The sequence below is a fragment of the Enoplosus armatus genome, chromosome 19 (assembly GCF_043641665.1).
Source record: "Enoplosus armatus isolate fEnoArm2 chromosome 19, fEnoArm2.hap1, whole genome shotgun sequence".
Taxonomy (NCBI): domain Eukaryota; kingdom Metazoa; phylum Chordata; class Actinopteri; order Centrarchiformes; family Enoplosidae; genus Enoplosus; species Enoplosus armatus.
Window position 1 is genome coordinate 19942433 of NC_092198.1, and position 19108 is coordinate 19961540.

The window sequence follows — 19108 nt, forward strand, 5'->3', positions numbered from 1 at the left end:
TTTCTTGAAAAACTATTGTCACTGTCTACCTACTGCTATCAGGCAGTTCCTTGCCCTGAATTTATAATGGAGTAATATACAGCTAACCCACAACCTACAGTAGTTCATCAGCGTGGCTTTTATTTTGAAGTTTCTCGACGGAAGTGCGGCGTGTTACTGCGTTAAGCTTGCCGGCCCAGGATGCGGGCCGACTTCCACACTGCTGGCGGCGCGTGTGGAACAGTTGGCACGCAGTGTCCCGTCCGACCTACCGGAGAAATTATCTAACTAAAACTCGTTGTTCTCGTGTTATTGCTCCGGAGACGCTCACCGAGACGCGGACAGAGAGCTGCTCGGCGGTCAAATCTGGTGTCCATCGGCAACGTTAGATCTCTCATCTGCATCTCCTGCCTCCTCGCGCGGCGTGAGTTTCACGTGGAGGACGGGGCTCATCACCGCTCTGAAACATCCATCAGTTTCCCGGTTACAGCAGATAGCCTTAGCCATTTGAGTGAAAAATGACAAAGATGGCAACCTTGATTCTGGAGGACGGGACGACGTTCAAAGGCCTCCTTTTTGGTGCAAATGTGTCGGTGTCGGGAGAAGTTGGTAAGTCATTTAAAACTTCAATGTATAGCTGCTACTTTAGCTAGCTCATACAAAATCCACCTGCGTAGTTGGTTAACTTTGTGTTGGACGTTTGGGTCTGTGTTCTGTTCTTGTTCTAACTTGCCGTTATGGGCCGCGACGGTCGTGGATCAGAGTCGTAAAAGCGCCAAACCCAACGCAGACCCTTCCCCTCTCCTCCGTCAAGAGCCTGTTGCCAAACTCCATTTAAACATCTGTCAAATAAGTGTTGGGTTTGATAACGTTGTCATTTGGCGTGCGTTAATATCGGCGTCTTTACCCCCCCTGGTGTGTGTGTTGGCAGACGAATGAGTAGATTAAGAAATTATGGCAACTCCTTTTTTTTTTTTTTTAAAGTTGCTCCACATGGGAAGTGTGAGCCGAATTAAAGATGAGGCAATGTTGATTTTACACGAGGCCAGACTTTGTCCCATGATGCGTGTACTGCGTGCCGACGAGCAAGGCAGCTTTAAAGTGACGGAATTGACAATGTAGTCTGGCGGGACAAGTTGCATACAACAGAATGGAATGCGTGTCTGTTGGTAGTTTGCTAGAGTCCCTCGCATCTGGTTGCCATAATCCAGGCCCGGTTTGATTGCAGAATTACCAGTAGATTGCAGCTGGTAGTAGGATTTTAAAAATGACCATAAATCTGAATCAACACTGGTCTTTCCCTCTCATCAAAAAAAAAACCCTACACATGCAGACAATAACAGGTGTAGTTAAAGCATACAAACTACTGTGCAAGTGTGGCATGCGTGAATGGGATGTGCATGACTGGATCACGCACCGATGAATATTTTGTGTGTTCAGTGTTTCAGACAGGCATGGTGGGCTACCCCGAGGCTCTTACTGACCCATCCTACCGCTGCCAGCTGCTGACCCTCACTTACCCCCTGGTCGGCAACTATGGTGTACCGAAGGACGAAGAGGGGGAGTTTGGACTGAGCAAGGTGGGCAGTTTAGGGGTTACCTTACACACTTCTCAAAGAGCAGTTGAATTAAGACTAACGAACGAGGATTCCTCACACCAACAACGTCGCACACTGATGCCTTCCCTTGTGTTTTTGTCGGCTCGCTCAGTGGTTCGAGTCGTCGAAGATCCACGCTGCGGCTCTGATTATCGGCGAGCTGTCGGAGAGTCCCAGTCACTGGAGTTCGGTCAAGTCACTGGACAAGTGGCTCAAAGAGCAAGGTGTTCCTGGATTACAAGGTCAGAAAATCTAAATAGACTAAAGGCAGGATTAAGACAAAGCACGTCAACCACAAATTTGAATTATGCTATTGTTTCCATGCACTCCAGGCATTGACACCCGCTGTCTGACCAAAAAGATCAGAGAGAAGGGCACCATGTTGGGGAAGCTGGTCGTGGACGGGACTCCTGAGGACAGTGTTCCCTTCGATAACCCGGACCAGAGGAACCTGGTCCAGGAGGTCTCCATGAAGGTGACCCGCACAGACGCCGGACTTAGAAAGAACCCTGCGACTAGATACCACCTGTTGTGCTGTTTGTCTGTCTTTATATTGACATGAAGTTGTATTAAAACATCCTGGCTCAAGATCAGGCGAAGAGAAATGGTGGTTTGATTTCTGATTTATCACAATATAAAAAAAATGGATTGATAAGATAGTTGTTGTCCTAATACATAATAGAGCAAACAGTCCTTGTTTTTTTTTTTACCTGTTTTATTTGTCGTAATTCTGGTTTCTTCTCTTCTTTTTTTTTTGTCTCCAGGAGCCCAGAGTGTTCAACCCCAGCGGCAGTTTGCAAATCACGGTGGTGGACTGCGGCGTCAAATACAACCAGATCCGCTGCCTGGCTCAGAGAGGAGCCCGTGTCACGGTCGTGCCCTGGGACCACCCTCTGGACGGCACAGGTCTGTCGCACACTTCGACCGCTGATAATGGACTTCACTTTGACTTAAAATATGGGACTATGACTTGTGTTTTGTTTCAAGGAAACCCCCCACGTGTGGTTTTGTTAACGGTAAAAATGTGGAGTCGGATTCATATAAAAGTGGGTCCAGTACCAGAAAGGAAGCCCCCCCCACCTATGAACTGACAGTTGTTTTCTTCAGAAATGTTAATTAAAGTCTTTTGAGATGAAGTAGGCTATTTGGATGCTGTAAAATTTAAAATATTCTTCTTTTTTTGTTGTTGTAGATTTTGATGGTTTGTTCATCAGTAACGGCCCCGGGGATCCCCAGCTCTGTCAGACCACCATCAACAACGTGAGGAAGGTGGTCTGCGTGGAGCGTCCCAAGCCGGTCTTCGGTATTTGCCTCGGACACCAGCTGCTCTCTTTAGTCATTGGATCGAAGACCTACAAGATGAAGTTAGTGCCTCCCACACCGAGATCGTTATTTTCTTATTTTCCACAACGTCTGTTTCAGTGGATTCTTGATTGATAAAAGTCTTTAATAGGAATTTATCATTAATACTCTGGGTTAATTCATCAGATTTTTGCCGGGAATTTGTTGGGAAACCATGAAGCTCTCAAACAGTGCTGAGACGATCAGTCGATGAATTGATATATTGACAGAAACGATGCCTTATTTTTAAACAAGCAGAGTGTCAAATTGGATTTCATCCTGAGCCTTCTGCCGGTGTGCGCTCGTGTCTGGAGCTCAGTGAGTCTCTTGCCAAGTTTATAGAAGATTTTTGGGACGGTACAAAGACAGAAATGTGTGCCCTCAGTGACCTGAGCCAGGGAACCTCTTCAAACCCCCCCCCCCCCCCCCCCCCCCCCTCCCTTTTTTTTAACAGTCTCTAGAAACACAGACTTCCTTTGGGAGAGCGGTGGTGTGAACTGCAGATTTCTGCTGTTCTCAGCAGTCTGGGCTCTCCCGTACGAGCAGTAGAGTGTTGGCCCGACCGCCCTTGTTATGAAAAAGACTAAAAAAAACAAGTCGGCGCACAAGACGAGACGGCACCGCTCCTCCACGGCCCACACATCTGCGGGGTCCGAAACTCCACTGATGGGAGCTTTTTTTTTTTCTTTTTTTTTTTTTTTATCAGGCTCCGCATGAAGGTCACAGTGAAGCGAATGTTCCCATTACCCTGCTGGAATGTGGCTGGCATCTTGACAGACAAAGGGATTGTGGGATTGCAAGTGAAATTCAAACTCCAGATAGGTCACAGGGTTTCCTCTGAAGACACTACAGGTGTTTTCTCTTTACCTGGAAGTCCAAAGCCCCATCTAAATGTAGCTGGATTATATTAACACCTACATTTTAAATGTGGGTCTGTTAAACACATTGCTAATATGACGAAAATGCATTTAAGCGCTTATAACGTTCGCGCTGGTGAGTAGCCCCAATGAGAAATCATGAAATATCTCCATTTTAAACCCAGAATTTAAACAACAACTATCGCTACTATCACAAATAATGTCTCATTATTATAAAGTGATCAGGTTAAGGTAGTCATCAATCATGTGCTTTATATTAAAGGTGGACAAAGCCAACTGTACCAGATACTGTTTTTTTTGTTTAAAAGCGCATTATCAAACCACGTCTGTCTAGTTCTCATGTATTTTTTGTTGTTGCTGTTGTTTTTCTCTCGTCCGTCAGGTACGGTAACCGCGGTCACAACCAGCCATGCATCCACAAGGGCACAGATCGCTGCTTCATCACCAGTCAAAACCACGGGTTCGCCGTCGACCCCGACACCCTGCCGAAAGACTGGGACGTCCTCTTTACCAACGCCAATGATCACACCAACGAGGGCATCGTGCACAACACGAAGCCCCTGTTCAGGTAACTGGCTCGGTGACGTGATGATGAACGCCAGAAATGCCAGAATTCCGTTGGGCAGATGCCTCGTGTGTGAATTAAACAATGTGATTTTTCAATTGTTTTTCCCCCAGTGTTCAGTTCCACCCGGAACACATGGCCGGTCCCACAGACCTGGTTGGCCTGTTCGATGTCTTCCTGGAGACCGTGAAAGACCATAAGGAGGGCAAAGCTACCAAACCTGGTAACAATGTGAAACACATTATTTCTGAGACCAAATTATGTTCTTTTAGCATCATTGTGAAACCGTACACCTGGGGGTTGACTTACAAGATTAGATTTGTCTTTCTGTCTGTTGGGACTTCCTGACCAAAAGACAGGTTCTATATGTACCCCGGCTTGTGTGGAACCTTAATATGTTGTCAGTGAATTGTTTTCTACTTAACCGTGCAAAAAGAGGTGCATTACGGTAATTCTATGAATAGGAGCAACAAAATGAAAATGCTTGTTTTGTGACTTTTTTTTTTTCCCCCAGTGAAGCAGCGTGTGATGGACCACCTCACGTACCTGGGTTCCCCGAAGTCTGAAGAGGTGTTCCGACCCAGGAAGGTCCTCATCCTGGGCTCTGGAGGGCTGTCCATCGGCCAGGCTGGGGAGTTCGACTACTCCGGCTCGCAGGTCTGTCAGGGATACCTTCTGACGAGAAGAAGAAGAACAAGATGATCATTCTGATATAGTTGATGTAAAAAGGACAAATTGGTTATTTTGGGAACGCCGGGTAAATTAGGAGGAGAATCGGATGATTAATCAGGCTACTACTACTACTACTACTACTACAGTTATACATGTGACCTGTAAAGTTACTATAAGAAACATGTTTCCGGCCACTGCTTGTCCTTTTTCGCTGTTTCTGCCATCAACATTGAAGTAGCGCATTAGGCCGTTATTCTAGCTGACATTTTTGTTTTGTTTTCCAGGCTATCAAGGCTCTCAAGGAGGAGAACATCCAGACTGTGCTGATCAACCCCAACATTGCCACTGTCCAGACCTCCAAAGGCCTGGCTGACAAAGTCTACTTCCTGCCGATCACACCGGAGTACGTCACTCAGGTACCTACGTTTTGTTGACTTTTCTTGTAGTGCATTTATACCACAATGGCTTCCAGGTGGTATAAATGCTGCGCATTCGTTTTGCTCTCAGGTGATAAAGAACGAGCGCCCGGACGGTGTGCTGCTGACCTTCGGCGGTCAGACCGCTCTGAACTGTGGCGTGGAGCTGACCAAGCTGGGCGTCCTGGAGAGGTATCACGTTAAGGTTCTGGGAACGCCGGTGGCCTCCATCGAGATGACCGAAGACCGGAAGATCTTTGTGGAGAAAATGGAAGAGATCAATGAGCATGTCGCGCCCAGCGAAGCAGCGCTGTCCGTGGAGCAGGTGAGGAGACGCATCAACACAAGCAGCCCAGATTTACGACCTCTACACCTCCAGAACATGCCATATATTTAGTTTTCTCCTCAGTTTTGTCTAAACGTATCTTTTTAACTTCTAGGCAGTGGCCGCCGCAGAACGTCTGGGCTACCCTGTTCTGGTCCGTTCGGCGTTCGCTCTCGGCGGCCTGGGCTCGGGCTTTGCCAACAACAGAGAGGAGCTCACCTCTCTGGTGACCTCAGCCTTCGCCCACACCTCCCAGGTGCTGGTGGACAAATCCCTGAAAGGCTGGAAGGAGATCGAGTACGAGGTGGTCCGCGATGCCTACGACAACTGTGTCACTGTGAGTGGAGAGGAGACAAACGTTTTGATGCCCAGTCTTGCTAGCGTTCCCATTGCTAAATCCGAAATATGACTTGGTGAGATTGAAAGATGGTTGTAGTCGTACAGTTAGATCACATCTAATAGGCAATGGGGCGTTGATGGTTAGCTAACAAGTTTATGGTTCCTTGTATGTGGATACCACTTGGACTTAACCCGCATTGTTACTCAGTAGTACATTCTGGATAATAATCCTAGTTTTTAATTATGCGTATGCAACATACAGGACCTGATGATTTAAAGTAAAGGATAAGTGCAATATTACCGAACTTTAAAATGGCAGTTTGCTCCACTGTTATTGCATTTTATGTAGCATAGATATCTTGCGACACTCGCAGCTTCATTCGCTCTTCTTGTTCCAAGGTGTGTAATATGGAGAATATTGACCCCCTGGGCATCCACACTGGAGAATCCATCGTGGTGGCGCCCAGCCAGACGCTTAACGACCACGAATACAACATGCTGAGGAACACGGCCATCAAAGTCATCCGGCACCTTGGCATCGTGGGAGAGTGCAACATCCAGTATGCTCTTAACCCCGAGTCTGAACAGGTATACATGTGCAGACGCGCACGCAATGCGCAGGCTCGTTCCCACAGAGGTTCTGTCATAAACCCGCGTACGCTGATGTTTTGCAGTACTACATCATCGAGGTGAACGCCCGTCTGTCGCGGAGTTCGGCCCTGGCCAGCAAGGCGACAGGTTATCCTCTGGCCTATGTAGCAGCTAAACTCGGCCTGGGGATCCCGCTGCCACTGCTCAAGTACGTCTCTCACTAGTTTTTGACACCCTAGTGGGGCTGAGCTTGAATAATCTTTGAGGGTCAATGTACCCAAAATGTGTCCGTAAAACTGAAAACAAGAGCTTTCCTGCGTAGAAGTGTGCGTTTTATATTTAAAAAATGTTGAGCTGTGTTATTCAGCAATGAAAAAATCTGTATTTTTCTGTAGGAACTCTGTTACCAACTCGACAACGGCGAACTTTGAGCCCAGTTTGGACTACTGCGTGGTGAAGGTGCCTCGCTGGGATCTCAGCAAGTTCCTCAGGGTTTCCACCAAGATTGGCAGCTCCATGAAGAGTGTCGGTAAGAGGCCGCGACCGAACTGGATTTTATTATCACTTTCAATGCATAGTGTGCTTTAGTGCTAGAACCGTAACCGTAACAGCGGCAGCAAGCGGATCTTCACCAGCACCTTTTCTTGACAGGTGAGGTGATGGCTATTGGCCGTAGCTTTGAGGAGGCCTTCCAGAAAGCTCTGAGGATGGTGGACGAGAACTGTGTTGGCTTCGACCACACCATCAAGCCCGTCTCCGAAAAGGTACCACTAAAATAAGTCGCTGTTAAATGTTGCAACTCTTACATCCATCCATTTCCATGAGAAAAAGTCACAAAGTCAGAAGTCACTGGTCAGTCTGTAGCCATGGTGCAAACTGGGCCAGCAGATGGTGCTAATGGGCTACTGATCCAGAATACTGTGTACTGTCAGGTAGATAATACCTTGTAATGATTCTGTTGATGCAAGCCTGGCTCTTTGTTTATAAAGGAATCTTTTATTGTGTGACTGATGTCAGCTAACAAATGACTCGGCCAGATGCTCTTATTTAACAACTAACTAGTGCCATGATTAGTTATAAGACATATTATCCTGCCTTGCTCTTGCCGCCCCCCCCCCTTTCTCGCCCAACAGGAGTTGCAGACTCCCACAGACAAGCGCATCTTCGTTTTGGCGGCGGCGTTCAGAGCCGGCTACACGGTGGACCAGCTGTATGAGCTCACCAAGATCGACCGCTGGTTCCTGTACAAGATGAAGAACATCGCCGACCACGAGCGACTGCTGGAGACGTACAACCAGGTGAGGGTTTGGTGAGACGCCGCCACCGCCGACCACCGGAGAACTAGCAGCCAGTTAGTCTTTCTCTCAACATTTCTCGTTTATGCTCTTCTTCCTACCAGGACGAGAGTGCCGTGCCTCCAGAGGTGATGCGAAAGGCCAAGCAGCTGGGCTTCTCAGACAAGCAGATAGCACAAGCCGTGCAGAGGTGAGTGGGCCTGAGGACACGCGTCACCTCATCGTTTTTTGTTTTTGTTGGTGAGTTGGCACCACAAATTCATCTCTGGACCAGAGGAAGAAAATAAACGTGTGTCTGCATTTCCTTCCTACAGCACTGAGCTCGTCGTGAGAAAGCTGCGCCACGATTGGTCGATCCTACCTGTAGTGAAGCAGATCGACACGGTGGCGGCCGAATGGCCCGCCTACACAAACTACCTGTACTTGACCTACCACGGCATGGAGAACGACCTGCACTTCAGCGATCAGCACGTCATGGTGATCGGCTCGGGCGTGTACCGCATCGGCAGCAGCGTGGAATTTGATTGGTGTGCGGTCGGCTGCATCACAGAGCTCAGGAAGGTAAAGTCCTGCCCGATCTCTTCCTCTTTTTTAAATCTTAAGCTTGATTTCTTTGCACATTTTTGTTTTGTTACATCAGCTGCAACAAGCTGTCAGTGGGCTAATGTAATAAACTGAAGTGATATATTAGAAAAACAACATATCAGTATATGTTGTTTATGTTGATGTAATTAAGAAAACCCCACACATTTTATAGTTCTTTCTTTTATAGTTCTCAGCACTGAAACTAATAGCTGGCTAATGAGATCTTATTAGATACTGCCGCAGCCTGCCCTTTTATGATTATAACCCGACTTTGACTTCGCTGAAAACACATTCTGAAATACGTCCTTGTCTTGAAAATAATACGGCGCCTCGTCTTTTATGTGGCTGGCACCTGGCTAACAAAATTGTGGCTAAAACAATATTTGTTCACGTGGTCACATTTATGGCAGATGGGTTATAAGACCATCATGGTGAACTACAACCCAGAGACGGTCAGCACAGACTACGACATGTGTGACCGCCTCTACTTTGACGAGATCTCCTTTGAGGTAAGAATGCATTAATAACACTAATAACTCACTTTTGCAGCTGATCAGAAGTTTTAACTTAAATGAGATTTTTGTGGCGGATAGTTGATTTCAAGTTGATAGAAATAGCTTAGGACAAAATTTATGGTTGTGTCACGCTGGATAGATTGATCTGTGCTTAAACATACTACTAATATACACCGCATTGCGAGGTGAATAAGTGTCCTGTACGTATCTCAGGTGGTAATGGATATCTATGAGAGGGAAAACCCAGAGGGAGTGATCCTCTCCATGGGAGGCCAGCTGCCCAACAACATCGCCATGTCGCTGCACCGCCAGCAGTGCCGCATTCTGGGAACGTCGCCCGAGTTCATCGACTGTGCCGAGAACAGGTTCAAATTCTCCCGAATGCTGGACACCATCGGAATCAGCCAGCCGCAGTGGAAGGAGCTCTCTGACACCGAGGTACCGCGGGTTTATACCAGAATGCGTTTTGAGAATATCTGTTTTGATGCCTACAAATGTCCAAAATTGTGGCGTTTTGACCTTTTTGGAAGGTAAGACTTCGGTGTATGGATGAAATGATTATCTGTGCATATGTGACACACTATTCTGAGACTTTGTGGTTTTTGCAATGTATAGTTTTGTGTTTCCTAGTTCCTTACATCTTCCCCCCCCCCATTTCTTATTTTTTTCTCTAGTCTGCTGTGAAGTTTTGTGAGACTGTGGGTTACCCCTGCCTGGTTCGTCCCTCCTACGTTCTCAGCGGAGCGGCCATGAACGTCGCCTACGGTGACAGTGACCTGGAGAAGTACCTGAGTAGCGCTGCCGCCGTGTCCAAGGAACAACCTGTCGTCATCTCTAAATTCATACAGGAGGCCAAGGTGAGGGGGGGGGAGGCAGTAGTTGAGCTGAATCAAGTCATCAAGTTGTTATTTTTAATTTTTATTTTTTTGCATTTTCCAGGAAATAGACGTGGACGCCGTCGCCTGCGACGGGGTAGTGATGGCCATCGCGGTGTCTGAGCACGTGGAGAACGCCGGCGTTCACTCTGGTGACGCCACGCTGGTGACGCCGCCCCAGGACCTCAATCAGAAGACGATGGAGACGATCAAGATGATCGTCCACGCCATCGGCCAGGAGCTGCAGGTCACTGGACCCTTCAACCTGCAGCTGATTGCCAAGGTGAGAGTCATTCTGGAAGCTCTGCCGTGTTTGTGTTAATGTTGCATCCTTTGACGAATATGGAAGGGATTCATTTTTTTTCCTGCTAACATGCATAGTTCATCATAGATGACGCTCTGCTTCTTTCCTGCCAGGACGACCAACTGAAAGTGATCGAGTGCAACGTTCGAGTCTCCCGCTCCTTCCCCTTCATATCCAAGACACTGGGTGTGGACATGGTTGCCCTGGCAACTCAGGCCATTGTGGGGGAGGACGTAGAGCCGGTGGGCCTAATGAGAGGGAAAGGGATCGTAGGAGTCAAGGTAACTGAGCCAACTCGCACAACTTTTCACTCAATCAATTATCATTGCACCTCACTGTGTGTCGTATATATTCCTTCTAACCGCACGTCCACCCGTCCTCCAGGTCCCCCAGTTTTCATTCTCTCGGCTGGCCGGAGCCGACGTGGTGCTCGGGGTGGAGATGACGAGCACTGGGGAGGTGGCCTGCTTTGGGGAGAACCGCTACGAGGCCTACCTCAAAGCCATGCTCTCCACAGGCTTCAAGATCCCCAAAAAGAACATCCTGCTCTCCATCGGCAGCTTTAAGGTGCTTGCAGGAATGCGACCGGCGCCGTCATTAAGCTCTCTTTTTAAAATAGTGCTGATAACTACTGAGCAATTCCTATTAATATTATTGATGTACAGTTTTGTTTGCTATTGTTTTGTGTGTCGACAGAACAAGAGTGAGCTGCTGCCCACCGTGCAGGCTCTGGAGTCTCTGGGTTATGACCTGTACGCCAGTCTGGGCACTGCAGATTTCTACACGGAACATGGCGTCAAGGTAACAGAAAATACAAAGGCCGCCATCTACCCAGTGTACGAACTGGCAACACGACCTGTAAACGAAGTAATTCATTAAAATTCAACAATAACGCAGGAGAAGGAATCTCAAAGCATCAAAAACGTTTCCGACTGTTTGCCCGGAACGTTTCCTGTTTTCAGGTGACGGCCGTGGATTGGCCGTTTGAGGAGGAGGAGGACAGCGAGTGTCCCACGAAAGAGAAGCAGCGCAGCATCATGGACTACTTGGAGGAAAACCACTTCGATCTGGTCATCAACCTCTCCATGAGGAACAGCGGCGGTCGCAGGCTCTCCTCCTTCGTCACCAAAGGCTACCGGACGAGACGCATGGCCATCGACTACTCTGTCCCGCTCATCATCGACATCAAGTGCACCAAGCTCTTCGTCCAGGTCCGCCTTTGTTCTTTTGTTTTTTTTTTTTATTCTCAGCACTGCTAGAAGGTCTTAGTCTTGCACTTGAAAGCTTTACCTTCAGTCGCACGGCAACGCAAATAATATGAATCCACGCGTTTTTTCAGGCTCTGCGTCAGATTGGCAGAACCCCACCGGTGAAAACGCACATCGACAGCATGACGTCGCAGACGCTGGTCCGTCTGCCTGGTGAGTCGCTGCAACCGGCGGGAGTGTGGGTGCATCATTTGTCCGCAGCTACAAAATGGAGAACCGACATTTTTTTTTTTTTTTCTTTCCTTTTTTTAGTATTGTCTTTCATATTGTCGGGTCATTTGTAGCTGGGAACCTAACCGGACAGCACAACAAAAATAGATAACCTTTGAAGTGTGAAGCTTTGACAGGCAATAATGAACTTAATAGCAGTAAGACTGGAAGGTAAACGAATATCTAAGACGTGGCAACTGTTCTATAGCTCTATGGCAAAGAGTAGACTTTAAAATAAATGAATTTATTGACGTATACACATTATTAACTATCTGTACCGTCTAATCACAGGTCTGATCGACGTGCACGTTCACCTACGGGAGCCTGGTGCCACGCACAAGGAGGACTTCTCCTCTGGCACGGCAGCCGCTCTGGCGGGAGGAGTGACCATGGTGTGTGCGATGCCCAATACTTCACCCGCCATCACTGACCCCAGCACTCTGGCCCTGGTACAGAAGGTACGGGCCGGATTTCCTTTCTTGTTTGAATCCTGTTTGTTTGTTTGTTTGTTTGTTTGTTTGTTTGTTTCCGGCAGTTTTAAATCATGACTCATTTGTCTGCTCCAAATGCTGTTGGTGGCTCCGGTTAGAGCAGCAGAGGAAGTAAGATGAAAGAAATAAATGTGTGTTTTCACCAGCTGGCCAAAGCGGGCTGCCGGTGCGACTATGCCCTGTACGTGGGCGCCGCTTCGGACAACGCCGCCGTCCTGCCGTCCATCGCTAGCCAGGCTGCCGGCCTGAAGATGTACCTGAACGACACGTACTCCACCCTCAAGATGGACAACGTCTCTCTCTGGATGGAGGTAAGCTGAGTCACGGTGTCTTTTTAAAACGCTTTATTCCTTTTTTTAAAGGGGACCTATTCTGCTCATTTCATCTCTATATTTTCATTTTGTGATTTCGTTTAACTGATTTATCTTCTACTGGCCCTTCATGCAGCCCCTCAGTTCACCCTCTGTCTCTTAAAGCCACCCCCCAAAACTGAAAATCCTGAAACGGAGCGTTCAGAGCAGTCTGAAGCCTGAGCTTTTGGCTCACAGGGATACGTTTACCTCATTGTTTGGCAACTTTGGCAACGTTTAGTATGAATATTGTAACATTATATATATATATATATATATATATATATATATGACAGGCAAATAAGGAAAAGCATAATAGCCCCCCCACACACAAAACTATAACTGTCTGGTTTCTGTATGGAAGCACTTCGAGAAGTGGCCCAAGCTGATGCCCATCGTCGCTCACGCTGAGAAGCAGACGGTGGCTGCGATCCTCATGGTGGCCCAGCTCTACCAGCGGCCAGTCCACATCTGCCACGTGGCCAAGAAGGAGGAGGTAAAATACGGTTTTATTTTGCAATTTAGTTTTAACGATAATTATTATAGAAATGAAATGGTGCCCAGATTTATAGCGCTGCAGAATATTGTGTATTGGTGTTAGTTTTGTCATTTAGATTTTAAACTTCGTCCAGCACCTAAATGTTGAACAATCTATGCTGTAACCCGTACTTCATGGTACTTTCAATATCTTTACGGATGCACCTTTTTTTTTTTTTTTTACATTCTGTCCCTGTGAGGATTATTTAACCTCCTACCTCCGTTTTTTTTCAGATCCTGATCATCCGAGCGGCGAAGCAGAAAGGCATCCAGGTCACGTGCGAGGTGGCTCCTCATCACCTCTTCCTTTGCGAGGACAACGTGTCGGAGATCGGCGATGGACGAGCGCAGGTCAGACCCATGCTGGGGACGAACGAGGACATGGAGGCCCTCTGGGACAACCTGGACATCATCGACTGCTTTGCCACAGACCACGGTCAGTGACGCGCAAGACAATGAATCCGTTAGTTGAAGCGAGGGTTCGATCGATCTTTTTTTATTTTTATTTTTTCTCCGTGTGTCGTTAGCGCCCCACTCTGTCGAGGAGAAGAACGGTGATCGTCCTCCTCCAGGTTACCCCGGCCTGGAAACGATGCTGCCTCTGCTGCTGACCGCCGTCAGCGAAGGACGCCTCACTCTGGACGATATTATCAGGCGTCTCTATGACAACCCACGCAGGATCTTCAACCTGCCCGCCCAGGACAACACCTACGTGGAGGTAAAAACACACACACACGTTTGACATGTCTTGCTTGAGTTTGATGCTAAAACCAATAAAGGAATCTTACGTTTTTATACATAATCGCTTTGTCCGTGCCTTTTCAGGTGGATTTGGAGCAGGAGTGGGTTATTCCTCAGTCCATGCAGTTTACGAAGTCAAAGTGGACACCGTTCCAGGGTCTGAAGGTGAAGGGTAAAGTCCGCCGCGTGGTCCTACGAGGAGAGGTGGCCTACATCGATGGCCAGGTCAGCAAAAACACACACACACACACACACATTTACTTGTTATAGTCTATTTGTGTTCACAAGCCAAACTGGGGACTGTATTAAACGTTCATCATTCCAATAGATATTATTTATTTAGGATGGGTCTACAGTTAGGAATTATCAAAACTGTCCAATCAGTGCATTATCAAAGAAGAGACGAGGATTCACTTTCAAGAGCTAGACTCTGGATTTAGCTCTTAACTGTGTGGATTGTGTGACTTTTGGTCTCCAAAAAAACCCCCACAATATTATTGTAACAAATGCAATTTGATTGGTTGTTTGATGTCTTTCAAAGCTGTAGCTCTCTCTCTCCCTCAGGTGTTGGTACCTCCAGGTTATGGTGAAGATGTGAAGACCTGGCCCGGTTCTTCGATCCTCCCTCCTGAACCTGTTAAAGAAAGTCCGAGGGTATTCCAAGTGGATAAAAGAATGCAAATAACAGATGTACGCTGTGTCTGGAGCACATATATACTAGTCTTTAACACCAAAACTCTGTGGCTCTTTTGCGGTTCAGACTCCAGAACACCCGCGTCCTACTCCCCCCCGAGAGGGCCCGATCCGAACCCGAGCGCCCAGCCCTCGGCGATCAGCGGGAGAGAGCCGCTATCTGCTGCCACCTCGCATCCACCGCTCCTCTGATCCCGGACTACCACCGGGTACCGCAACTCCCACAATGCTGTGGGACACCCACTACTATATTAAATGTATTATCTGCCTTCTGTGTACTGTATTTAACTGTGTCTTGCGTCGCTGTGCTCTCCGCAGAGATGGTTATGCTCCCGCCGGCCGGCGCTGGCGACGGTTACAGCCACCCTCCTCCTCTATCCAGGCTGCTGTCCCCCCAGTCAGGACCGGGACAGATACCCGCCGGGCCCGTGTCCCACTTCCAGACCTCGCCACTGCTGCACCTGCTGGTGGGCCAGCACATCCTGTCTGTCAGGCAGTTCAGCAAAGAGCAGGTACGCCACACAAAGGCACACATTGTTTGGTATTTGGGGCTTAAACGACATTTTAAAGCTGGTTTTTCTTCCGTTGGTTTGTTCCAGATCTCGCACCTCTTTAATGTTGCCCACACTTTGCGTATGATGGTTCAGAAGGAACGGAGCCTGGACATCCTGAAGGTAGGTCCTCCTCACAAAGGTGTCTTATTGCTTATTCCTATTATGACTAAACAGAGTAAGCATCTAAACAAAATTGTGTTTAGGCAATTCACACAAGTTGTGTTTTGGGAACACACACTCCTCCTACAGTTCTAATACCTCCTGTCTGAAAGTAGTTCAGCGTTTATCCGCCTCGAGTCCAGGTCAAAAACTGGTGCCTTGCGTGTTCCTTCAGGGTAAGGTGATGGCGTCCATGTTCTACGAGGTCAGCACCCGCACCAGCAGCTCCTTCGCGGCGGCCATGCAGCGTCTGGGTGGCTCAGTCGTCCACTTCAGTGAATCCACCTCGTCAACGCAAAAAGGAGAATCTCTGACCGACTCTGTGCAGACCATGAGCTGCTACGCTGACGTTCTGGTGCTCCGACACCCGACGCCTGGAGCTGTAGAGGTGGGTTCCAGCCTGTCTGGTTTTTTTCTTTTGCAGTTTCCGGCTCGAGTGTGGCATCTTTTATCATCTCCCACACTCAGATTCTGTAAACGTACATATGTAACGTGGTTTCTGTGGATTTTCTGTGTTGTTGTTATTTTGTCTTTGTCGCCGTGCAACTCATCTCTCCTCCCTCTGTGGCGTTCAGAGCGCGTCCCGCCACTGCCGTAAGCCTGTGATCAACGCGGGAGACGGCGTCGGGGAGCATCCGACGCAGGCGCTGCTGGACGTCTTCACCATCCGAGAGGAGCTGGGGACGGTCAACGGCATGACGGTGAGGGAGGGGAAGACCAGTTTAGTGCGAAACCCAAGTTGTTGTCACTATTATTATGTCGTATACATACTGTATGCGCACACAGTATGAATATACGGCACACTTTCATACGAAATGTAGTATAATTCTCCCGCTAACAAAAACAACAAAGCATCTGTGCCAAATTCAAATCATAACTTAACTGTTTTATATTATTGTCTGTATATTTTGTCTAATTTGTCACCTTTTTTATACGATGTCCCATTGAAGTAATAAAGACAACTAAAAAGACAACTTTTAGTTTGATTGTTGTAGTCCAGCTGCACCCTCAACCTATATGTCAATTTTGGTTCAAAGAATCTTTGTATCTCATGTTTTCGCGCGTCTTCCGTCAGATAACGATGGTCGGGGACCTGAAGCACGGCCGCACGGTTCATTCCCTCGCCAAACTGCTGACCCAGTACCGCATCACCCTGCGCTACGTGGCTCCCAAGGACCTCCACATGCCGGCAGAGATCATCAGCTACGTGGCCTCGAAGGGCATCAAACAGGTGGGGGACGAAAAACAGTGATGTAGACGTAAAAAGGCGCCATGTTGTTATCAGAGTTTGACCAAACTAAATAAAGATGGTGTGCGTTTTTTACGCGTGTTGCAGGAGGAGTTCGACAGCATCGAGGAAGCTCTGCCCGAGACAGACGTCCTCTACGTGACGAGGATCCAGAAGGAGAGGTTTGCAACTGAGGAGGAGTACAATGCCGTGAGTAAACTTTCGTTTCATCGACTTCAGGTTAAGGTAGCTTTGAGTTGGTAAATGACATGTACAGTCACTTTGTAACTACTGATCCTGGTCCCACTTTGTGACTGTTTTTTTTGTTTTTTTTCTTTCTCAGTGTTTTGGCCAGTTCATCCTCACCCCTCACATCATGACTGTAGCCAAAAAGAAGATGGTCGTGATGCACCCGCTGCCCAGAGTCAATGAAATCAGGTGAGAGCCGATTAGCACCATTATACATTCTCACAGAATTAGCTGAAACCCTCTGGGCCTGTCACCGTCTCTGATGTTTCCAAATCACACGTTACTTGCTTATCCTACCTGTCCTATGAGCACTTGAATGCGCTAGAAAGGAAAGATTCCCCTCTAAGGTGAATTTTTGGGAATTAGAGAGAGGCAATGTAGAAGGTAGACAGGAAACTGTGGACGTTACGGTTATGCGGTATGCACCTAAAATATGAGGCTATCAGGGCGCCCCCCCAAAATTCATTCTTGACCTGGGAAACAGTAGTTGACGAAACGGATTTTTTTTTAAAAATGGAGCTTTCAGTCATATCACACAATCTTTGCTCAGTTATCATGTAATGGTAGCTGCTCAAACGTCCATTTTTCTGGACACTTTAAGGACCTGTCGTCCATTTTGGCTTGAGGTTGTTTTCTCAGGTTTCATGGTGATTTTTCAAAACAGTAAAAAAAAAAATAAAACCCAGAGCTCGAGGTGACCCACAATTCCAGTTTAGGGTTCTATAAAACTTCTTCACATTTGAGAAGCTGGAACTAGGGAATGTTTTTTTTTTGTTTGTTTTTTTTTTTTGCTTTAATAAATTACCGAAAATATCTGAGTAGTTGCATATCATTTTTCTGTCGATCAGCTGTCAATCGACTAAGCACTAGAGCTGCTGTGATGATGGGATGGCTTTTTGGGATCTCGGAAACATAACTTGATGCCGAGTAGAGATATTTGATCTGATATGGATTCATTCTTGAAAGCAACTGTCCAAGAGCAAATTGTATTTGCGGTCCATTTTGAAATATAAGTATTGACTGTTGTAGGGCAGCGGCGTAGTATATAGAGCAGTACTTTAGTCTTGTGCGTGATGCATTAGCTGAACTGTTTGACGTTCTCTCGTTTCCTTTTGTTTGTTTCTCTCAGTGCGGAGGTGGACACGGACCCGAGGGCGGCGTATTTCCGTCAGGCAGAGAACGGCATGTACATCCGAATGGCCCTGCTGGCCACCGTACTGGGCCGATAGAGCCACGTGCTGTACATTTGTAGCACACATCTTTTAGAGCATTACGTGTCGGATGGGTGGATTTCCAGTCCTTGAAGGGGTGTTCGTAGAGTTAAATACAGCAATAAGACTTCTAACTGAGTCATAAAGTTTATAAAGTCATATCCGGCTGTAACATGATGCTGCTTTCTTCAGTTTTTCACTCACATCTCACCTGCAACATGACTTCACTTCCTTACGTCTTTAAACACAACTAACATTTTCCATAAGTGCGTCTGTGACTAAATAATTTAGATGCTGTGCTTGGAGCAGTCTTTTCTTTGTTTTTGTCTGTTTTGCGATGGTTAACAGACCATCAGTGAGCCAACTGGAGGAGCAGGGGAAGACTCCTTGGAGGGGGAAAAAGGGGAGGTGGAAATCGTCGACAGTGACTGTGCTATGATGTGTGATATTAATGAAATAAATATTTTGGCAGCTGGGTCAAATGTGCAGCCACTGTAACTAAGCTGCTGCACAGCTGTTTCCTCATCTACTCAGCTGTAGGTACATTTAGAGGGACCAGTCGGATATTAAAAGGGAGAAAAGAGAAAACGACTTGCTTGACGTAGGAGAGGCGCTCTGTTCTGACCAATAATAAGAAAAACCTGTTGTGTTCTATCATGTACAACAGTAACTGAAAATGGATATAAGTGTTCTCACGCGTCTTTGATGGTTTAGGGGTAATTGCCGTAACTGTCAGTGATTTCTTGTAATGTAGCAGTTTAGAGGCAAACTTTCTTTTTTTTATATATACAAATGGGACTTGGTCATTTAAGTGTTGGTGAATGGCTTTGTATGAAGTGGAGAAATAAATAATAAAAAAAACAAGTTTCCCTTTTGCAGCTGACATTGTCATTAATGGACCACCACATCAAAAAAAAACAAATACTGTATGTTTAAAAGAAAAAGAAATAAAAATGAACACGAATGAATTTTTTTTTCTTTTCTTTTTGTAGTAGTTTGAAACGATGGATGGAGTTGTTGTTTGTAACTCTACCTATTGAAGACCACGATGCGCGATTGAAAGCTCTGGGAAAAGTGGCCCTTGAATTAAGTTTTTTTTACAAAAGTAAAAAAAGCTGCTGATGGACCTCCAGGAAGAG

General features: G+C 47.0%; 1 protein-coding gene across 3 annotated transcripts; it reads left to right on the forward strand.

Moving 5' to 3' along the window:
- The first annotated feature begins 506 nt into the window (after positions 1-506).
- cad (carbamoyl-phosphate synthetase 2, aspartate transcarbamylase, and dihydroorotase) lies at positions 507-18917 on the forward strand. Of its 3 annotated transcripts, XM_070925291.1 has the most exons (45): positions 507-588; positions 1420-1559; positions 1690-1819; positions 1910-2052; positions 2342-2483; positions 2770-2941; positions 4179-4364; positions 4475-4592; positions 4717-4720; positions 4876-5018; positions 5318-5449; positions 5541-5774; positions 5890-6111; positions 6513-6701; positions 6788-6912; positions 7100-7233; positions 7356-7468; positions 7838-8002; positions 8110-8189; positions 8314-8560; positions 8995-9093; positions 9313-9537; positions 9774-9956; positions 10039-10257; positions 10392-10559; positions 10663-10845; positions 10975-11079; positions 11241-11489; positions 11618-11699; positions 12048-12214; positions 12394-12558; positions 12962-13093; positions 13369-13570; positions 13662-13852; positions 13960-14100; positions 14440-14511; positions 14636-14777; positions 14887-15080; positions 15168-15242; positions 15457-15669; positions 15857-15982; positions 16357-16512; positions 16618-16719; positions 16853-16947; positions 17888-18917. In XM_070925291.1, the coding sequence occupies exons 1-45, from the start codon at positions 507-509 to the stop codon at positions 17985-17987; spliced, it is 6687 nt and encodes a 2228-aa protein (XP_070781392.1). In that variant the 3' UTR covers positions 17988-18917. The 3 variants fall into 3 exon arrangements, with proteins under 3 accessions (XP_070781392.1, XP_070781394.1, XP_070781391.1); XM_070925293.1 differs by lacking the exon at positions 6513-6701; XM_070925290.1 differs by lacking the exon at positions 4717-4720 and having other exon boundaries at positions 4475-4584; positions 8104-8189; positions 14440-14538.
- Positions 18918-19108: the final 191 nt, after the last annotated feature.

Bases quoted from the DNA above. Each gene is read 5' to 3' on its own strand.
- cad (XM_070925290.1), top strand. From the start codon at position 507: ATGGCAACCTTGATTCTGGAGGACGGGACGACGTTCAAAGGCCTCCTT. The intron at 1,560-1,689 runs GTGGGCAGTTTA...CGGCTCGCTCAG, and splicing joins GGGAGTTTGGACTGAGCAAG to TGGTTCGAGTCGTCGAAGAT. The intron at 15,983-16,356 runs GTGAGGGAGGGG...GTCTTCCGTCAG, and splicing joins GGACGGTCAACGGCATGACG to ATAACGATGGTCGGGGACCT.